Source organism: Carassius auratus, chromosome 22 (genome assembly GCF_003368295.1).
Source record: "Carassius auratus strain Wakin chromosome 22, ASM336829v1, whole genome shotgun sequence".
In the NCBI taxonomy this organism is placed as follows: Eukaryota; Metazoa; Chordata; class Actinopteri; order Cypriniformes; family Cyprinidae; genus Carassius; species Carassius auratus.
The window spans coordinates 2,651,611-2,672,292 of NC_039264.1; the positions used below are offsets into that span (position 1 = coordinate 2,651,611).

Here is a 20,682-nt window from a genome sequence, read left to right on the forward strand (position 1 = left end):
GGAAACATGGCTACACAGCGACGTACCCAACAATGCTATTGAGCTAGCAGGACGCTACACGCTCCGGGCAGATAGAACGGCAGATGACTCCGGCAAGACAAGAGGTGGTGGATTGTGCATTTATGTCAACAAAGCTTGGTGTACGAACACTGTCATTGTTGGGAGACACTGCTCAGCTAACCTAGAGTTTCTCATGGTTAAATGTAGACCTTTTTATCTGCCACGGGAGTTCACTTCCACCATAATAACCGCAGTCTATATTGCACCGGATGCTAATGCCAAGCTTGCTTTGAACGAACTTCATGCAGCCATTAGTAAACAACAGACTGCTCACCCAGAGCCTGCTTTTATTGTCGCGGGTGATTTTAATCACTACAAATTAAAAACAGTACTCCCCAAATTTCACCAGCATGTTTCCTGCCACACCAGAGGAGACAAAACTTTGGATCATGTTTATACAAACATCAATGGAGCTTACATCGCGAGCCCCCTCCCCCACCTCGGACAGTCTGATCACCTTTCTTTGTTTCTCACCCCTAAGTATTCACCCCTCATCAACCGTGTGAAGCCATCAGTGAGGACAATCAAAGTGTGGCCAGCTGGAGCAGACTCTTTACTTCAAGACAGGTTTCAACACACTGACTGGAGTATGTTTGCTTCACAGGCTGCCTGTGGCTCTCACACGGACATTGATATCTACACCTCCTCTGTACTGGATCACATCAACTCCACCATTGACAGTGTAACAATAGAAAAACAGATAACAACATACCCTAATCAGAAGCCATGGATGAACAAGGAGGTTCGACTTCTGCTGAAAGACCGCAACACTGCCTTCAGGTCAGATGACGCTCAGGCCTACAGTAAATCCAGGGCTAACCTGAAAAGGGGCATCAAAAAGGCCAAGTACTGCTACAAGCTGAAGGTAGAGGAACACTTTTCCAACTCTGACCCCCGACGCATGTGGCAGGGCATCCAGATCATCAGTGATTACATGTCAAGCAACTCCACACCAACAGTCACGGACGTCTCCTTCCTTAACGAGCTAAATGACTTTTATGCTCGCTTCAACAGCGACAGCAAGGAGATAGCCACCAAAATCTCACCCTCAGCAGACCACCAACCCCTTAAACTCACCTCCACAGATGTCCACACTGCACTGAGCCGGATCAACGCACGCAAGGCTGCTGGCCCGGATGGCATTCCTGGACGTGTGCTTAGGGCATGTGCAGAGCAGCTTGCAGGGGTCTTCACAGACATTTTCAACCTGTCCCTCACCCAAGCAACTGTGCCAACATGTTTTAAGTCCACATCCATTGTGCCAGTACCGAAACACTCCTCCCCAACGTGCCTGAATGACTATCGCCCCGTAGCACTCACACCCATCATTATGAAGTGCTTCGAGCGACTGGTCCTAGCACACCTCAAAGACTGCCTCCCACCCACACTGGACCCACACCAATTTGCCTACCGCAGAAATAGGAGCACAGAGGATGCAGTATGCACAGTGCTGCACTCTGCACTCACACACCTGGACAATAACAACACGTATGTTAGGATGTTGTTTGTTGACTTCAGTTCAGCATTTAACACCGTCATTCCCTCCAAGCTGACCACAAAACTTGAAGACCTGGACATCAACACCTCCCTCTGCAACTGGATTATGGACTTTCTGACCAACAGGCCTCAGCATGTTCGGTCAGGCCACACCCACTCCACCACCATCACACTTAACACTGGCATACCACAGGGCTGTGTGCTGAGCCCATTCCTCTACTCCCTTTACACCCACGACTGCAAGCCTGTGCATGGATCCAACTCCATCATTAAGTTTGCAGATGACACCACGGTGATTGGCCTCATCAGTGACAACGATGAGACTGCCTACAGGGAGGAGGTACAGCACCTGGCCACATGCTGCGCTGACAATAACCTGCTCCTTAACACCAATAAGACAAAGGAGCTCATTGTGGACTTCAGGAAGAAGAATGGAAGCACGCATGACCCCATCCACATTAACGGGCTGGCTGTTGAACGTGTCTCCAGCTTCAAGTTCCTGGGAACCACCATCTCGGAGGAACTGTCCTGGGCCACAAACACCTCCAACCTGGTCAAGAAGGCTCACCAGCGCCTTTTCTTCCTCAGGACACTGAAGAAGAACCAGCTGTCTTCATCCATCCTGGTGAACTTCTACCGGTGTGCGATCGAGAGCATCCTGACCAGTTGCATCACAGTCTGGTATGGGAGCTGCTCAGTGGCTGACCGCAAGGCACTGCAGAGGGTGGTGAAAACTGCCCAGCGCATCACAGGGACACCACTTCCTGCTCTTGAGGACATCCAGAGGAAACGCTGTCTACGTCGAGCTCGCAGCATTCTGAAGGACTCCTCTCACCCTGACCACGGACTGTTTAACCTCCTCCCCTCCGGGAGGCGTTTCAGGAGCCTCCGAACAAGGACCACAAGATTCAGGAACAGCTTTTTCCCTAAAGCTGTCTCCTTGCTGAACTCTGCCCTCTGACACCCCTCAATACCCCCACACCACACACATAGACTCCTCCCCCTCTTCAACACTGTGACTGATTTATTTATTTATCCACAACAAGCAAAAAACAGTAACTTGTTATTACTTGCACTACTGTCTGTTCATCCAGGAACACTGTACAATCCATTTGCACATTGTAATATTTTCTATGCACTTTACTGTCCATTGCATATCACACACATAAAATAACAGTCAGATTCATCAATGTTTCACATTCACTTTTCACTTCTACTTCATTCGTTTTATTTCGTATGGAGATGCCTCACTGAGTCTCGATAAATGCATTAAAAAAAAATACTGTTACTCACTGTTCATTTATCCTCACATGTGCTTACATGATTAAACGTATTTTAGTGAAGGCTTTAATTATTGTATATGTAACCCAGGTTAGAAATATAAAAACACAACCTCAAAAGAAAAAGAGAGAATCTTAAAATTACATTCTGTTACTTAACTAACCAATTTAAATGTTTAAAACGCTGTTTAATGTGAGGAGGAAAAAAAGAACACGACCCCTTTAAGAAAAACGCATGTGCTGAATAGGGAAGAGAGAGAACGTACTAATTGAGATTGAGATGAAGAGACGAGAGGTGACGCTGACATTGATCGGTCGAGTAAAGAAAAATAACTTTGACTTTAAGATTGTAAAAGTAAATGTAATTTGTTCTGAGGTGCTACATTGGCGAAATCTTTTCCATTTACATCTCTGAGATTGACTTGGATTATATTTGCGTTTGTGAGTTTGAGACCAAACGGATTTGGTGAGTTCTCTAAATTGTTTAAAATGTGTATGGTTCCAAAAATTTATTTTTATTTGTAACTTATTAATGAGGAGTACATTTTTTGGTTAATTTATGTGGGAATGAGATGTGGATTATATGGAAATGTATATACACATGTGCTGCATTACAAACGTGCAGCCACCATTTTGAGAACATCTCATGGTTGTTTGAGACTGGGAAAATTTATCGTTTCAAGCAAATATTTAATCTTTGGAAATTGTGTTGTATTGTTAATGGTGTTTTGTTCTGTTTGTGTGTGTATGGTACTGTTTATAAATCAGGACAGGTTTTTTTCCCTTTGAAGACATCTGAAATTTGATTTCAACAAGATGGCGAGCCACCCAACAAACCACCGAGGAGAACAGAGACTGTTGCTATATATCAGCGACCTGTAAAGGAAAGCAAATTCACCTGGGTATTCTCCATCCTGGTAGGACTGTAAAGACTGCTATATTTTCCTTCCTGCAGACAGCAGTTGGACTGAGTGACTGACTGTAACCAGAATTGTGCGTACAGAATTGTGAAACCAACTTTGAGAATTTTGTAACTTTTGTGCATTTTCTTATTTATTTTTTATTTTTTCCCTTCTTGAATGTTGAGTTTGGTTATCTATCATTTGTGTTAGAACAAAGAAAAAGGTTACTTTGAAGCAGTCTAAATAATAGTGCATAACAGAAACCACTGAATAAGAAAAGAACCAAACTTAAATTGATTAGGCCTAAAAGCGAACATAAACTTTATTAGATCTGAACTAAATAGGATAAAACAACTAGGTGAACAAAACTAGTTAAATTAGCGCGTTATAGAAGGAAACCTATAGGAAAAAAAGGTAAACATTCATTTGATATATTGCTTTATTTTTATATTGTTTTCCCTTATACTGTGGATGGTAATGTATTTATTTTCTTTGTATTGTGTGTGAAGTGAGGTTTATGAGTGCACTGTTTGTCAATATAAGCCGGCAGTTATTCAAACACATTTAGTGGTCTGTGTGAGTTTATTTACTGCTCCTCTGAATCTAGATACTGGTCCAGCATACCTCAACCTGAGGGTGACATAATTGTTACATATAACTATAAACTGTGACAAACTCTGTGCACTACAGAAAGGTTTGTTGAGACCGATACAAAAGGTCAGCGATGGAGGGAGATTCGGTCACTCTACACAGTGGTCGTACTTATCTGAATGATGACTGGATTCAGTGGTGGTTTATAAATAAAGACAATTTAATAGCTGAAATCAATATACCAGAGAGCAGATTCTCTGTGTATGATGATGTTCTTGATGGGAGATTCAGAAACAGACTGAAGCTGGACGATCAAACTGGATCTCTGACCATCACAAACATCACAACTCAACACACTGGAGAATATGAACTAGAGTACAACACTAGGAGCAGGCCTTCTTTTCATCTCAATGTCTTCAGTTTTGTTTTTACAATTATTCCACCTAAATTGTTTAACTTTCTACTGTATATCAGATGTTGTGAAATGCTATACTTTTGATCAGTCTTTGTTTCTTCCTCATCTGCTTGAACATCTTCATTCATCCATATTTCTCTTTATTCTCTCATGTTTTCAGCTCGTATGTCTCTTCCTGTCATCAGTGGTAACTCTTCAAACTGTTCATCATCTTCATCATCTTCATCTTCATCATATTGTTCACTGGTGTGTTCAGTGGTGAATGTGAGTCATGTGACTCTCTCCTGGTACAAAGGAAACAGTTTATTGTCCAGCATCAGTGTGTCTGATCTCAGCATCAGTCTCTCTCTACCTCTGGAGGTGGAATATCAGGAGAAAAACAGCTACAGCTGTGTGATCAACAATCACATCACAAACCAGACCACACATCTGGACATCAGCAAACTCTGTCAACCATGTTCAGGTACAGCAGAGCTGATATTAGTTGATGTTGGTGCTGATATTAACGTTTATTGACTGAGCTGAACTCAGTTTGATGTTTTTATCCCTTAGATTTGGTGAAGCTGTGAACCGATGGTCCGCTCTACTCCGGTGGGTGTGGCTACTGTCCTTGTTCGTGACATCAGATCCAGGACTGAATAAGATTAAGCACATATGATAATGTGATTTCATTGACATTTAAATAATTGAATGTCCATTTATTTATAATGACTTTATATATTCACCTCCTGGTATCAATGTTAATTTCCACTCTAAATGATGATTTCAAAAACGCTTGATTGCTTGTTAAACCTGTTGTGATCAGATTTTTTTCACAGCTAATGTGGTGTGATGTTTGATTCATACTATACGTGATTCTTTTGTGATGTGATGCCAGTTTAATATACCACAGAATGCTAATAACTGAACATCATCACAGTCTGTTAATGTTTCTTGTTTCAGCAGTGCATCCGCCAAGCCAAAAGTCTCAGGTAATCAAATGTGTTTTTTTTCAAAACTAACAACTACATTTACAGTTGACTTAATGTTTTCATTCATTTACACTCATTGTACAACACAAGAAAACATTTTAAATGTGATTCACTGGTTTTTGAGTCAAATGGACTTTGCAGTGGTTTTCCTCTCTTTTATCTGTACAGTAACGTGGTTTGATCTGTTAGGTAGATAAACAGCTTCTGCTGCATGTTTGTGTGTGTGTTAATAGTTTGTGGGTGAAGAGGTTTTTTCCCTTCTAGTACGATAATCTAGTGCATGTGCATGCTTTCACTACGTGATTTAGCCTATTATCAGTGCCATTTAAATCACCCTGAAATGACTTTGTCATATTAAATATGATCTTTTATATTTATACATATATTAAACTTTTGTATTTATATCATTTGATAAGGAATATCATGCGAGCGACAGTGCTGTTTTCTAGAATATCAGCATGATTGCAAATGTGATATTGATTTTATGCAACAGTTCAAGAAACAGGAAGTTAACATCTTCTTTAGCATCTTCGTATCAGTTCACAGCGAATCTCCATCTCTGCTGTGAGTTTAACATGCATTTGGGATACGCAACATGTCCCAGTTACACATTATTTCCATATTAGCATAATTAGCATTTCCAGCATTTTTCTGGAAACAGGTCAGTGTCAAGTCAGTGCAAAGATATACTCTGACTCTGAAATACTTTGTTCAAGTTGGACACTGAAAATGTGTTGTAGCTGTTAATTTTGGATTGCCAAAGTGGGAACCACTGTAGTCTTAGCGCTAGTTTGATAAACCGTTTGTAAGCTTTATAAACACTGAACACGTGCAAACACGCTTTTGGCTGAGCTAGGGTGTCCTTGTGTAACTCAGCCACTCTTCTGCTATTAATCTTCAATCAGGCCCAGAATTAATGTGAAAATGTAAGATCAGCAAAAGCTCGTTGATTTTCATGACGATAAAGGAGATGGACATGTGAGCGGAAACACTGACTGAGGTCACATCCAGATAAATATCACAGTTCAGTTGTGAGTGTTTTCACACATTTTAAGCATCACTGTCGTGGGTTTTTCAGAGAACCAATGAAGAAAATGTTTCTCAGATTAGTCTTGTTCTGTTTGTGTTTCTGGCGTCTGAATGGTGAGTTTGAAATGTGTTTTTACGGCTTCAGTTCTGGTAAATTATTAAAAGTACTTTAGTAACGCTTCATTAAATCAAGATCAAGTGATTTTAAAGCTTTAATCTGTGATAAACTCTCCAGGTGATTTTGATAATATTCTGACACCAGTGTCCGTGATGGAGGGAGATTCAGTCACTCTAAACTCTGGTCTTACTGAAATAACAGATGATGGTCTGATTCTGTGGGTTTGTGTAAATAAATTCACTTTAATTGCTGAAATAAATAAACCGGCCGACAGAATCACTGTGTATGATGATGTTCTTGATGGGAGATTCAGAAACAGACTGAAGCTGGACAAACAAACTAGATCTCTGACCATCACAAACACCACAACTGAAGATACTGGACCTTGTCAACTACACATCAACTGTATGAAGAAGGCTTTCCTTCTCACTGTCTATGGTGAGTTATATAATTGTTTCAAATGTTTTATTGTTTAATCATCACAAAGATACAAGTATTCATCCACACGGCATTTTGCTTCTGTTGTTGCTGTTGTTTCGAATGTAAGCTTTGTTTACTAAAACCCTGTTTGTGTTTGTTCTTCAGCTGTGTTTGGTGATGAAATTAAGTCAGTGTCAGTGAAGGAGGGAGATTCAGTCACTCTGAACTCTGGTCTTACTGAAATAAGAGAAGATGATGGTCTGATTCAGTGGTTGTTTAAAGATGTTATATTAGCTTTTATCTTAAAAGTGTCTAACGTCTACACTGTATTTGATGACAATGGGAAATTCAGCAACAGACTGAAGCTGGATCATGAAACTGGATCTCTGACCATCACAGACATCAAAATGAAACATACTGGACTTTATAAACTTCAGATCAACAGCGTGGTCAAGAGGTTCATTCTCACTGTCAAAGATGGTAAATATGTGTTTCATCTGTTTGATTTTTTATTAGAGTCGATATCCTCGGTCTGCCACATTGAGCAGTTGTGCTTGTCTTCCTTTCTGTCTTTCTTTCATTTCATTTCTACTCTTTATACCATTCTGTATAAATGAAAGCAAAAATGCAAAAAATTAAGTAATAAAATTAAAAATAGCAAACTATTTCAGTAAATCATAATATAGAGTTATTTAAAGATCATAATCTGTTTTGTGTTTGTTTTCCAGGCATTGCAAATGCACGGATGTCAGTGTCAGTGATGGAGGGAGGTTCAGTCACTCTAAACGCTGGTCTTACTGAAATACAGACTGATGATCTGATTCAGTGGACATTTGGAAATAAAAACACCATAATAGCTGATGTATTGCCTGACAGATTCTCTGTGTATGATCATGTTCTTGATGGGAGATTCAGAGACAGACTAAAGCTGGACAAGCAAACTGGATCTCTGACCATCACAGACACCAGAAGTGAACATGCTGGATATTATGAACTACATGCCACACGTATGATGATAGATTTCACTCTTAATGTCTTTGGTGGGTTAAATATTGACATAAGATACACCTATTTTATGTTTTAATCCCCACAGCATCCACACCCCATGTTGTTTCTGTTTGTTCTTCAGGTTTTACAGGTGCAGTGAAGTCAGTGTCAGCTATGGAGGGAGATTCAGTCACTCTAAACTCTGATATTACTAAATTAGATGATAATGTGTTTCAGTGGGTGTTCATCAACTCTTTAATAGCTCATATCAATGTAAAGGCTGACCACATTACTATATTTGATTATAATGATGGGAGATTCAGAGACAGACTGAAGTTGGACAAACAAACTGGATCCCTGACCATCAAAGACATCAGAAATGCACACTCTGGACTTTATGAACTGCAGACCTACAGCGAGACCAAATACTGGAAATTCAGTCTTACAGTCTATGGTGAGTTTATCAGTCTATCAGCTTTAAAGTTGATTTGAAGAAGTATTATATCGTTCAGATGTTTTGTTCTTAAAATAACTAATTGATTTTTACATCAAAGGCATATACAGTAGGTAGACATCCAAAAGGCCCTTTTTACCGCCACGGGTACCGCCTCCGCAGCGTCTGTAAAGTGCATTTGCAGCTTTTGACTGCTGAGTGGTGCTTTAACCACAAGATATCAACATGGTACTTATGAAGTTATGTGCATTTCTTAAAACGAATTCAAGCAGGATAAATGTCATGCCTGTGCCTGAGTCTGTTCTTATATTTTCTCTAAGTTACATGGTATTAAACCATATTTTAGATTTGATGCATTTAAAAGGTGTGCAGTATTATTTATAGTATATTAATTATGGATTATATTATTCAAAATAAACGTCTTGGTTACGTATGTAACCCTCGTTCCCTGAAGGAGGGAACGGAGACGTTACGAATGGGGATCTCGCCCGAGAGCCCAATCACCTTCGAGTGGTACAAAACGAGCCAATGGTACACAAAGTACCTTGGTCTGCGGAATTTGCATCGCGAGCTCCGCCCCACAGAGCGGGTATATAAGGAGCAACGCGAGCAACTCGCATTCAAGTCTTCGCTGAGGAGCCAAGCCAGTGACCAGGCCGTTCAGCGGAACAGCGATGTGGCAAGGGGACGTAACGTCTCCGTTCCCTCCTTCAGGGAACGAGGGTTACATACGTAACCAAGATGTTCTCTTTCAGTCGGTCACGTCCGACGTTACGAATGGGGTCCCTTACAAAACGCCACATGGCTGTCTTCCAGCGACCCGTGTGAGTGATAACACCCTGTCGTGAGGCCAGCACGAGTGAGGGCCTATAGCTTGCACAGAATACACTGGGTAGCATATTCCAGCTGGACAAATGCTAGCAGGCTGCCTGCCCGTGGGAGGACTTACAGAAGGCAGGTATCTACCAAGGTGGTGACACGTAAGAACTCTGAGGTACCCAGCCCGCAGGGTGGAAGTTTCAATGACAGAGCTGGCAAGGGCTTGCCAAGGGAAAGACACATGCTGCGGAGAGACTTACTGTGGACATACACACGTGGGATTACCCAGAAGGGGAATCATGACACATGGAGGCACCTAGTCCCACACATGGCTGACCAAAGGGCATGTACGCAAGTGTTGGACATCAACAGTGCTGGAGGAACCCAGGGTTCTGACTGAGGAACTCACCTGAGGGGAATAGCGCACGCATCCAGTCCGCGGAGTGGAATGGCGCAGCAAGCGGATTGACACCGAGCAGGTCCTTACTGGCCCGAAGGGGCGAGTACCCGGGGATTATAAAATCTCGCGAATGTGTTAGGTGTCGCTCAGCCCGCAGCTGTACAGATGTCTGCTAGCGAGGCGCCATGCGCCAGCGCCCAGGAGGAAGCTACGCTCCTAGTTGAGTGAGCTCTCACCCCTAGGGGGCATGGCAGGTCTCGAGCCTGATAAGCCAGGACAATAGCATCCACTATCCAGTGGGATAACCTCTGCTTGGAGACAGCCTTTCCCTTCTGCTGGCTTCCGTAACAGACAAAGAGCTGGTCTGAGGTCCTAAGGCACCGAGTTCTGTCCACGTAGGTGTGGAGCGCACGTACTGGACAGAGCAGCGCCAGGGCTGGGTCTGCCTCCTCCAGGGGCAGCGCTTGCAAGTTCACCACCTGATCCCTAAAAGGAGTGGTGGGAACTTTGGGCATGTACCCAAAGGGTGTTGCTGAGGGTGAGGCGGATTGAGCTTCCTTGCTCCTCTCAGGAACCTGATGATCAGATCGTGCCTTCCAAGAGACTTACCTTCAACGGGGTCATGGTGAGCCGAAATGGCAGCCATATAGACCTTGAGGGTGGAAGGAGACAGCCTTCGTTCCAACCCCTCCTGAAGAAAGGAAAGCACTGACCCAACCGGGAATTTCCAGGGGTCCTCACACCGTGAAGAACACCAAGTGACGAAGAGGTTCCACTTCAAAGCATAGGCATGTCTGGTGGACATGGCTCTAGCTGAAGTGATGGTAGCTACCACCTGTGGTGGCAAGGTACCTAAACCTTCCGTGACCCGTCCAGAACCCACACATGTAGATTCCACAGATCGGGACGTGGGTGCCAGAGGGTGCCCCGTCTCTGAGAAAGAAGGTCCTTCCTCAAAGGAATTGGCCAGGGAGGGGCTGTTGCGAGGAGTACAAGTTCGGGGAACCAGGTCCGGCCGGGCCAAAAAGGCGCAACCATGAGGACCTGCTCCTCGTCCTCCCTGATCTTGCACAACGTCTGTGCAAGAAGGCTCACTGGGGGAAACGCATACTTGCGCAGGCCCAGCGGCCAGCTGTGTGCCAGGGCGTCCGTGCCGAGGGTGCCCTCGGTCAGGGAGTAAAACAACTGGCAGTGGGAATTTTCTGGAGAGGCAAACAGGTCTACCTGAGTGTCTCCGAAGTGTTCCCAAATCAGCTGAACCGACTGGGGGTGGAGTCTCCATTCCCCGGGGCGAGACTGCTGTCGTGAGAGCTCGTCGGCTGCACGATTGAGCCTGCCAGGAATGTGAATGGCACGAAGCAACCTCAGATGCTTGTGACTCCACAGGAGGAGATGGCGAGCGAGTTGCGACATGCGGCGGGAGCGTAGACCACCTTGACGGTTGATGTACGCTGCGATCGCAGTGTTGTCCGTACGGACCAGAACGTGCTTATCCTTCAGCAGGGCTCTGAAGCGGTGCAGAGCAAGATGTACTGCTAGCAACTCGAGGCAATTGACATGCCACTGAAGTCGGGGTCCTGTCCAGGAGCCGGACGCAGCATGCCCGTTGCACATGGCACCCCAGCCCGTGGCAGAGGCATCTGTTGACACAACAACATGTCTGGACACCGGTTCTAGGGGCACGCCGGCCCGTAGAAACGAGGGGTCCAACCACGGGGTGAAGTATCGGCGGCAGGCCGGAGTGATGGTCACTCGGAGCATGCCCTGTTGCCATGCCCATCTCGGGACCCGGTCGTGAAGCCAGTGCTGAAGCGGTCTCATATGGAGAAGCCCGAGCGGTATGACTGCCGCCGCGGACGCCATATGCCCCAGGAGCCTCTGAAACAGTTTCAGTGGAACCGCTCTCTTGTCCTCGAATTGTCTCAGGCAATTCAGCAGTGACTGCGCGCGCTCGTTTGTAAGCTGCGTGAACATGGCGGCCGAGTCTATTTCCATACCGAGAAAAGAGATCCTCTGCACAGGGGAGAGTTTGCTCTTTTCCCAGTTGACCTGAAGACCCAGTCGGGTGAGGTGTCTGAGCACCAGATCCCTGTGCTCGCACAACCGCTCTTGAGAGTGAGCTAGGATCAGCCAGTCGTCGAGGTAGTTGAGGATACGGACACCTTGTTCCCTGAGAGGAGCCAGGGCTCCCTCCACGACCTTCGTAAAGACGCGGGGAGAGAGGGCCAACCCGAATGGGAGAACCTTGTACTGATATGCCTGCCCCTCGAAAGCAAACCGAAGAAACGGTCTGTGTCGAGGAAGAATGGAGACATGAAAGTATGCGTCCTTCTAGTTGATCGCTGCAAACCAATCCAACGGACGAATGCATTCGAAATTGCGCTTGGGCGTTAGCATCTTGAACGGGAGTCTGTGCAGAGCTCGGTTCAAGGCACGCAGGTCCAGGATTGGCCGTAACCCAGCTGTCGTCTTGGGTACTATGAAGTAAGGGCTGTAAAAGCCGGACTTCATGTCGGCTGGAGGGACTGGCTCTATCGCGCCCTTTGCCAGCAGGTTCGCGACCTCCACGAGCATGACAGGGGCATCTTTGCCCACCATCGTCGCGTGGACACCCCGAAACCTGGGGGGACGCCGGGCGAACTGAATCGCGTAGCCGAGCCTGAGCGTCCGGATGAGTCAGCGGGAAGGCCTGGGGAGCTCTAGCCAGGCTCCCAGGAACCAAACCAGCGGGGTCAAGGGGACTACAGGTGTACCCACAGTGGGGCAGCGTGGTGGAGCAGACAGCCCCGGCACGGGAGGCATAGCGTCCCTTAGCGGGGGCGGAGTGCGGGCACTCGTCTGACTCCAAGTGGCAAAGAGGGCATGAGAAGGTGAAGCGTTCTTGAGCCGTCTTTGCATGGAAACTGGCAAGGGGAGAGGGGAACGAGAGCGGCGAGGAAGCACGTCGCCAGCTGTCGTTCGTGGCCTCTTGGGACCCGGAGGTAGAGGAAATAGCTCTTTTAGTGAAGATTTTGGTACCACCGGCCGCAGGGCCAGTGGCGGAACAAAAAGAAAACGAGAACAAAAGATTCTCCCCCAGCCCTCCTCCGGGGGAAGGAGTGTCCTGCTACCATCTCCCGATGAGCTGACGTCTCCAACTCCGGGTCGCCCGTCTCAGGAACGCCGCTTGGCCTGGCGTTTGGCAGGTTTAGGGGCAGAGACGGGTTGCGCCGCCCTTCTGGGGCCATCTCCTCGCTGCGGCCGGGGTGAAGGCTGCTGCTGTGGCCGAGCGGGAGTGGAGGAGGCCGCAGGGGGGTGCCCTCGGCGACGAGCAGGCTGAGGTTGCGCCGGCGGCGGGGTGGAAGCAGCAGTGGGCCGCCGGGGCAAGATGTGTCTGATGGCCTCAGATTGCTTCTGGGCGGCAGAGAACTGCTGGGCAAAGCTCTCTACCGCGTCGCCGAAGAGGCCATCCTGGGAGACCGGGGAGTTGAGGAGCTGAGCCCAGTCAGATTCCCTCATGTCTGCCAGGTTCAGCCATAGGTGGCGCTCCTGGACCACCAAAGTGGACATCACCTGACCCAAGGAGCGCGCAGTGACCTTCGTCACCCGGAGAGCGAGGTCGTTAGCAGTGCGCGCCTCCTGAAAAACCGCTGGGTCAGCACCGCCCTCGTGCAGCTGCTGGAGCAGCTTGGCCTGATAGACCTGAAATGAGGCCATGGCATGCAGGGCAGAAGCGGCCTGGCCCGCAGCTCTGTAAGCCTTGGCCACAAGCGTGGATGAGAACTTACAGGCCTTGGAGGGCAGCTTGGGACCACCATGCCAAGCGGAGGCGCTCTGTGGACACAGTTGCATCGCAACAGAACGCTCCACCGGGGGAATCCCAGCATACCCCTTGGCCGCCCCGCCATCGAGGGCAGTGAAGGCGGAGGAAGAACCAGAACGGTTTCGGGCAGTTAAAGGTGCCTTCCATGAACTAGTTACTTCCCGGTGCACTTCCGGGAAGAAAGGAAACAGAGGGGGGTGCTGGCGATCCGCATGAGCAGCCCCCAGGAACCAATCATCCAGCCTCGAGCGCTCGGGACAGGGTGGAGGATTCCACTCCAGCCCGATGCTCTCCGCTGCCTGGGAAAGCACGGCCGTCAGCTCGGGATCAGACTCGGACAACGCTGGCACTCCCGAGGGAGGCAACGCAGCCGAACCCTCATCTCCCGAGGACTCAAGCCCACCTTGTGTTGCGGCGATCGACATACGGTCCTCTTCGCGAGCCCCAAATGAGATGTCAGGAGCCTGAGAGGGTCCAGCAAACTCATCCAGGAACTCGACCGGCTGTGGCGTATGTGAGGGGGGTGTGGCCCGAGGAGGTTCGCTCATCGGGGAAGCCCACACGGTAACCCTCAGATCACCCTGGCCACCAGCCGAAGTAGCTCTCTTACGAGAAGAAGAGCTAGAACGGGGTGTGCCAGAGGGGACTCTATACCTTTTAAGGTAATCGAGTCTCGATCTCAACGCCGAGATGGTCATGTCCCCGCAATGAGAACATGAGCCATCCACGGACGCAGTCTCAGCATGCTGGAAGCCCAGACACGTGACACAGCGATCGTGACCGTCACGAAGAGCGATATATATCGACCGCACCCAGAAACACACGGGCGAAATTACATCTTTAAAAAGACGCAAATCGGCCCGTATCTCTTTTGTGAGAGAAATTTGTCTCTTTTAGAGGTGTTGAAGCGCTCAGGGGAACGCGGGAGCTGTCGCAGGAAACCCAGACGAACCGCTGAATCGCGCCGTCACACCAACACCAGCTCTTGCTTGTAAACACTCCGGTGATTGCAGCAAGCGATGTGCTCGGCTCTGAAGCGAAAGCTTGTATGCGAGTTGCTCGCGTTGCTCCTTATATACCCATTCTGCGGGGCTGAGCACGCGATGCAAATTCCGCAGACCAAGGTACTTTGTGTACCATTGGCTTGTTTTGTACCACTTGAAGGTGATTGGGCTCTCGGGCGAGATCCCCTTTCGTAACGTCGAATGTGACCGACTGAATGGGAACTGTGGTTTACTTTGCATCGGAGCATTAAAAGTGGTAGCCTATTTTAGGGTGGTAGGCTACATGGATTAATATGCAATGTCAATATTTTCATATATTATGTCTATATTTTAATTTATATTTTAAAAATCCTTTAATAAAACAACATGCGTTTTTGTTATTCGTTAACTGTCCTTTATTTTGACAGATAACTTCTTGGGAAAAAGACATTTGTCTGTAAACTGATTAAGAAATTGTTGCATGTTTAAACGTGAAGCACTGTATAATTTCGTTCACATTATTTATGCTTAATTAGCCTAAAACAAGAAACGAATAAATTAAACCTGCACATTTAGCTAAATCTTTGAAACTCTACAGAATGGATGGATTAATAAAACGTCCTCACGATTAAACTCAAGTTCTCTCATTATAATCAACACAATGCACACAATGAAAAAAAGAGCTTCATTAACTGACAACTTAAGTGATCTTAAAGGGAGCCTTCTTTTCTTGGTTTTAGTGCTGGGCGATAGCATATGGCCTTAAAAAAATCAGATTTATGATTTAAATCGATTTTAAAATCAATATTCAAATGACAAATAATATAGTTTTAATATAGTTATAAATTTATAACTGAGACAAGATGATAAAATACTGTAATGTTATTACCTTAATGCTGGAAAGAACTTTATTTTTTTTATTATTATTTTTTATTTGTTAATACTAGCCCATCATGGATCACCATCCACTCGGCGTTAAGAGCTGTTCAGATTAAAACTGGCAGCTCCGCAGTGAGTCAGTGTCATGGACGGAGGACAGAGCAAGTGTAAATATATTTTCTAGTCTATATTTCCATCTCGTTATGCCACTGGTTTAGGATTTTTTTTTTCTTATTTGTAAATAGAGCAGTCACTGTCTGTGTCTACACCGGACGCGAGAGTTGTCGTGCGAAAAGTCTGTCTAAACTTGATGACATCGTACTACAGTGTCAAATCATCTGAACGCAGTGTCGGTACATTTCGTTATAAACAGAACGAGCATCAGTTCACTTATGGGGATCGTGTCCAGTGTATCCATCACTGGGTTCTGTTGTCTTTGCTCATTTTGATGAGTAGGCTGTAGCCTAAGACTATCCTATGTTTTGAAATTAACTCACGGTAAATGTTTTAATATTTCTTAAAGATGTTACAATGTTATATCATAATGTTATTGTTTTACTTCCTCATTTTATCTCATTTTACAATTACATTCATTTCGCAATCCGTCCCTTTGCGCCACCTGGCAGTAGTCTCACAAATGATTTTAACACGCGACTGGTACGCGCGGCGGTACTCCCCATTTAGGTTGTCCACCTACTGTAGATTTACTATTTCACTTTTGATCAGTCTTAAAAACTGCTTATTTGAAATTAACATTAACCTTTTAAAATATTATTTTATCATTATGTTTAATATTTTTTATTTAGTAGTCAACCAATCATGAATTTGAACAGTGCAGCGGTATGCAAATATGACACATATAAGAGTTCAAACTGCTAAATGAGTCTCATATTTACATTGTATTTTTAGTGTTAATGATTAGTGCATTTGTGAAATTGCAGAAATTGTTGTTTATTCCTTATTGTCTTTAATATTATCCTCATTTATCTTTATTCTCTGATGTTTTCAAGCTAGTCCACCTGTACCTGTCATTAGCAGAGACTGTTCTTCATCATCAGGATTGTCAAAGACCAAATGTTCATTTCTGTGCTCAATAGTGAATGTGAGCCACATGACTTTCTCCTGGTACAAAGGTAACAGTTTATTGTCCAGCATCAGTGTGCCTGATCTCAGCATCAGTCTCTCTCTACCTCTGGAGGTGGAATATCAGGATAAAAACAGCTACAGCTGTGTGATCAACAATCCCATCATTAACCGGACTCAACATCTGGACATCACTCAACTCTGTCACTCGTGTTCAGGTACAGCAGAGCTGATATTAATTGATATTAGTGCTGATATTAATGTCTATTGACTGAGCTAAACTCAGTTTGATGTTTTATTCCTCAGACTCTGAACACTGGTGTGGTTCTACTGAAGCTGTGATCCGATTGGTCATAACTGCTCTGGTGGGCGTGGCTGCTGTGGCTGCTGTTGTTCTCCTGGTTTATGACATCAGATCTAGAAGAGCTGAACAAGATCGAGCACATTTTCACAAATAAGAAACCTAGATCATGATGTAATTTCTAATATTACCATTTTAATCATTTATTAATCTTAAATTACTTTTTATATTATTCTACTGGTATTGATTGGCAGCTCATTTCCCCATTAGAAGATGATTTGAGAAAAAACAGCAACACATTCTCACATTAGCGCTCAAAATGTTGGTAAATACTGAAAATTACCAAGATTGCTATGCTCACACTTAATATAACATGCTTTTTTATATGTACAGTTGAATCTTTCATATTTGATAAGGCAGTGATGCTCCTCTACTGGTTGAACACATGAAAGCACATGAAAACATATCTCTCTTTGCCATTTGCAGGGTGAGACGTATTATTATTTTTTAATCCAGTTTAAACAGTTTTATTGATTATAGCCTCTTTCTCTTAGATCTCACTTTACTATTATCAGATTCCCATATGTTTTTCATTGCAATTATCAATAAAATTCTTTATCATTCAGACATTAAAGCCTCATTGATTTATTACATTTGGAATAATAACTTTATTTAAGATTTTTGAAAAACACCCAAACAAACCTTTATTGAATTGGCTTGAGAAAAGAGAACCCTGTTTGAAAAGTATAGTGTTTTGCTTTTAGGGTTAACAGTCTTCAACAACTGCAAAGAACTCCTATAGCTTGAAGTGTAAAAACTGTATTGCTGAGAACAATGTAGTGCACCTGAATGAGAAAAGATAAGTTTACTTTCTGAAGCTGCAGTTTTAGCGAATGAGTTTTCACTTACACACAGGTCAGTATTTTCTTCTACACATTAGTTTAGACACCAGAATTTCATGAATAAGCAGACAGAGAGGGTAATGTCATCTGTTCATCTCTCTGAGAAATCGGAGGAAAATAAGCATGTGCTGACTCACTTAAACAGCAAGCGTGTCTGTTTTTACTGCTTAGATCCAGGTCACCTGATTTCCACCTGCAAAAATGCAATGGTGCAGCTATTTTTCATGATGGTTCTGTCTCTGACCACTCATTTCCACAGCTCTAGGATGCTGGCTACCAACGCTTCCTATTAACTGGCTCTGGGTCTCTTTTAGTTGACTCACTTGGCCGACCAGTATCAATCCTGTGAGATACAGGGGCAGCTAAGTCCTTTATCTTAGCTAATACATTACCTTACCTAGGGGTGCAGATTTCAGCTCCAAATCTAATTAAAATTCACCTGCCTCTAGCTTTCTTGTAACCCTTCAGGCCTTGAATAACTTATTCAGGTGCGTTGGATTAGGGTTGAAGCAAAACTCTCCAGGACCGACGTTCACAATCCCTTGGATATAGTCAATATCCAACAGGCTTTAAATAAAATCTAGCATTTGTTAAATCAACTACAACACTACCCCATACTTTATTTAAAATTGTTAAATTATTTCTTTCATTTTTATCAAAAAAAAAAAAAAAAAAAAACTTTGATGTGATATGATTTGTGTAAATAGACACTCTGTAAAAGAAAACTCCTGCATAGTTTCCACTATGGAATATTAATCGATAATCTTTTATGTCTAAAGAAAAAAGAAACCTACTGGTTTGGACTGACACAAGGGGTGACCAAAATGATGACCAAATATTTGTTTGTTTGTTTATTTATTTATTTGTTTATATAGACCTATCCTTTCAACCTTTTTCTTTGGACAGGATATGATGAATTTAATGAAACACAAAGATCATTTCATCATTTCACCAAGATTATTTTTTATTCATAGAAACAGGAGAAAATAATACAATAATAATAAATAAAAAATGATTTTAAAAGAACTTCTGAGCTGGATTGTAATGGTACTAACAAGACATAACATCAAAAACGTTTAACTATAACATATTTGACATTCGATTCAAGTAAATAAAAAAAAACAGGACTTATTGCATTTTATGTGATATATCCTTAATAACTGAAACACAAAATGTATCACAATGTTCATAAGATTTTTTTTGTTTACCTCTCAAGTCTAAAAGCCAAACTGCAATGAGACAAACTTTTCCTGTTTTGTCAAATCTAGTATTACAGTTTAAAAAAGTTTGTTCAGATGGACGATCTTCTTATGTTTTTATATTTCAGTAAACCTTCAGATTGTGTTAACTTTTTTTACCGAAGCTGTGATTTGATTGGTTGAAGATAGTGGCGTTAAAACATACTTGGACACCTAAAACAAGTTAACATTTCATTTGATTAGAAAACACAGTATCAAACCAAATTGTATCTGTGATCAAATGATTAACAATATTTTCTCAGAATAAACTTTTCTGAGATTTTCTATTTTACACTTTCTTTCAACAACTAATTATTCTCAAGATAAATGGAAAATTACATTTTTATTGAAGTCTTGAATACCAGAAGCAGCATGTAATGATTATGAGTCCAATCAGTCCTGCAAACATGAAGGAAAAAACTAAAAAGAAAAAGAGAAACAGTACACAGATTACAGTAATAAATACTTTAAAGTATAGCAACGCATTGCTGATCCTTTAGCCTTTAAATGAAGTAACATGTTCATGGATCTATGTATATTATAACATTTACTTACAAGTTTTTACAATATCATGAATTTGAAGAGATTTCTGTCCGATTTTCTTGGGAGGTGCTTGTTCTGAAATAATGGAATAAGAGTAGTCTAAAATGTGTAATTAACTTTGTCAAACTTAAAGCTTTTAACAGTGTGACACATGCTGCATACAGATTTTATCACAATCTGTTTGATGTACTATATGAAGGATGTAGTGAAGATTGGTGAACATCAATCAGGATGCAAGAATTGATCATTTTATCTTCTATAGTGTATCATACTTCACATCACCCGATAGATTTGTCACTAAGCAACTGAAAAAAGTCTCTAAAGGGTTGAGGAAGTTGCTAAATCTAGCAAAGAACTCAGTAAATTGGCCGAACAAACAATATGTGTAGTCTGAAGCTGGCTTAACACGTACCTGTCTGCTGTTTGAAGCAAGAGTATTTGGCCATTTTATCAGAAGTACTTTACAGGAGTTTTACACAGGAGGAAATGTAATTGATAGATTAGGCCATAATTTATGGATGTCAAAGCTTTACAGCTCTAGATTCTACGTTTGCACCTGGCCTCATAAATAATTTAATAGTTTAACCAAAGACTTTATGTGAAGATAGATGGTGCACTCCTATTATTTGTGAATGGGAGAAAGTGCAACCCCAATAGTAATAGTAAGTGTATTGGTTGGTCTAACATGGAAAACATGGATTTTGAATGCAAGGAACAAGTTTTACGAGATTGATGTTGATGTCAGATTTCATTAGTATTTTCAAATATGAAATTTAAGGGTTCAATCAAAAAGATAAAAAAGATAGGAGCTGCTTTTATGATGCCCAAGAGGGACTTCAGAGACAGCACTTGTCTTAAATGGACTTTGGTTTAGCTGAGACATTTGTAATAATAAACATGGCCCAAGATTAGATAATGATTGATTTTCTATTGCATGAACCATTAAGGTCCCGAAACTAATTCAGAGATGACATTGTTTGTCCAGTAAATTAACTGATTACATGCAGA

At 43.3% G+C, this 20,682-nt stretch overlaps 1 protein-coding gene and 1 long non-coding RNA gene across 4 annotated transcripts; both read left to right on the forward strand.

The window, feature by feature from the left end:
• The first annotated feature begins 3,091 nt into the window (after positions 1-3,091).
• Positions 3,092-5,071, forward strand: LOC113039385 (uncharacterized). 3 transcript variants are annotated; one of them, XR_003274972.1, is made up of 3 exons: positions 3,092-3,303; positions 3,606-3,830; positions 4,906-5,071. It is a non-coding gene; the product is annotated as an uncharacterized LOC113039385 (long non-coding RNA). The 3 variants fall into 3 exon arrangements; XR_003274973.1 differs by having other exon boundaries at positions 3,606-3,754; XR_003274971.1 differs by lacking the exon at positions 4,906-5,071 and having other exon boundaries at positions 3,606-4,302.
• A 96-nt stretch (positions 5,072-5,167) lies between these two features.
• On the forward strand, positions 5,168-17,618 carry LOC113039383 (uncharacterized). Its single transcript, XM_026197281.1, has 10 exons — positions 5,168-5,208; positions 5,298-5,336; positions 5,688-5,716; positions 6,981-7,080; positions 7,177-7,301; positions 7,449-7,763; positions 8,012-8,323; positions 8,413-8,724; positions 16,618-16,908; positions 16,997-17,618. The coding sequence occupies exons 1-10, from the start codon at positions 5,201-5,203 to the stop codon at positions 17,146-17,148; spliced, it is 1,683 nt and encodes a 560-aa protein (XP_026053066.1). The 5' UTR covers positions 5,168-5,200; the 3' UTR covers positions 17,149-17,618.
• The last annotated feature ends 3,064 nt before the right edge of the window (positions 17,619-20,682 follow it).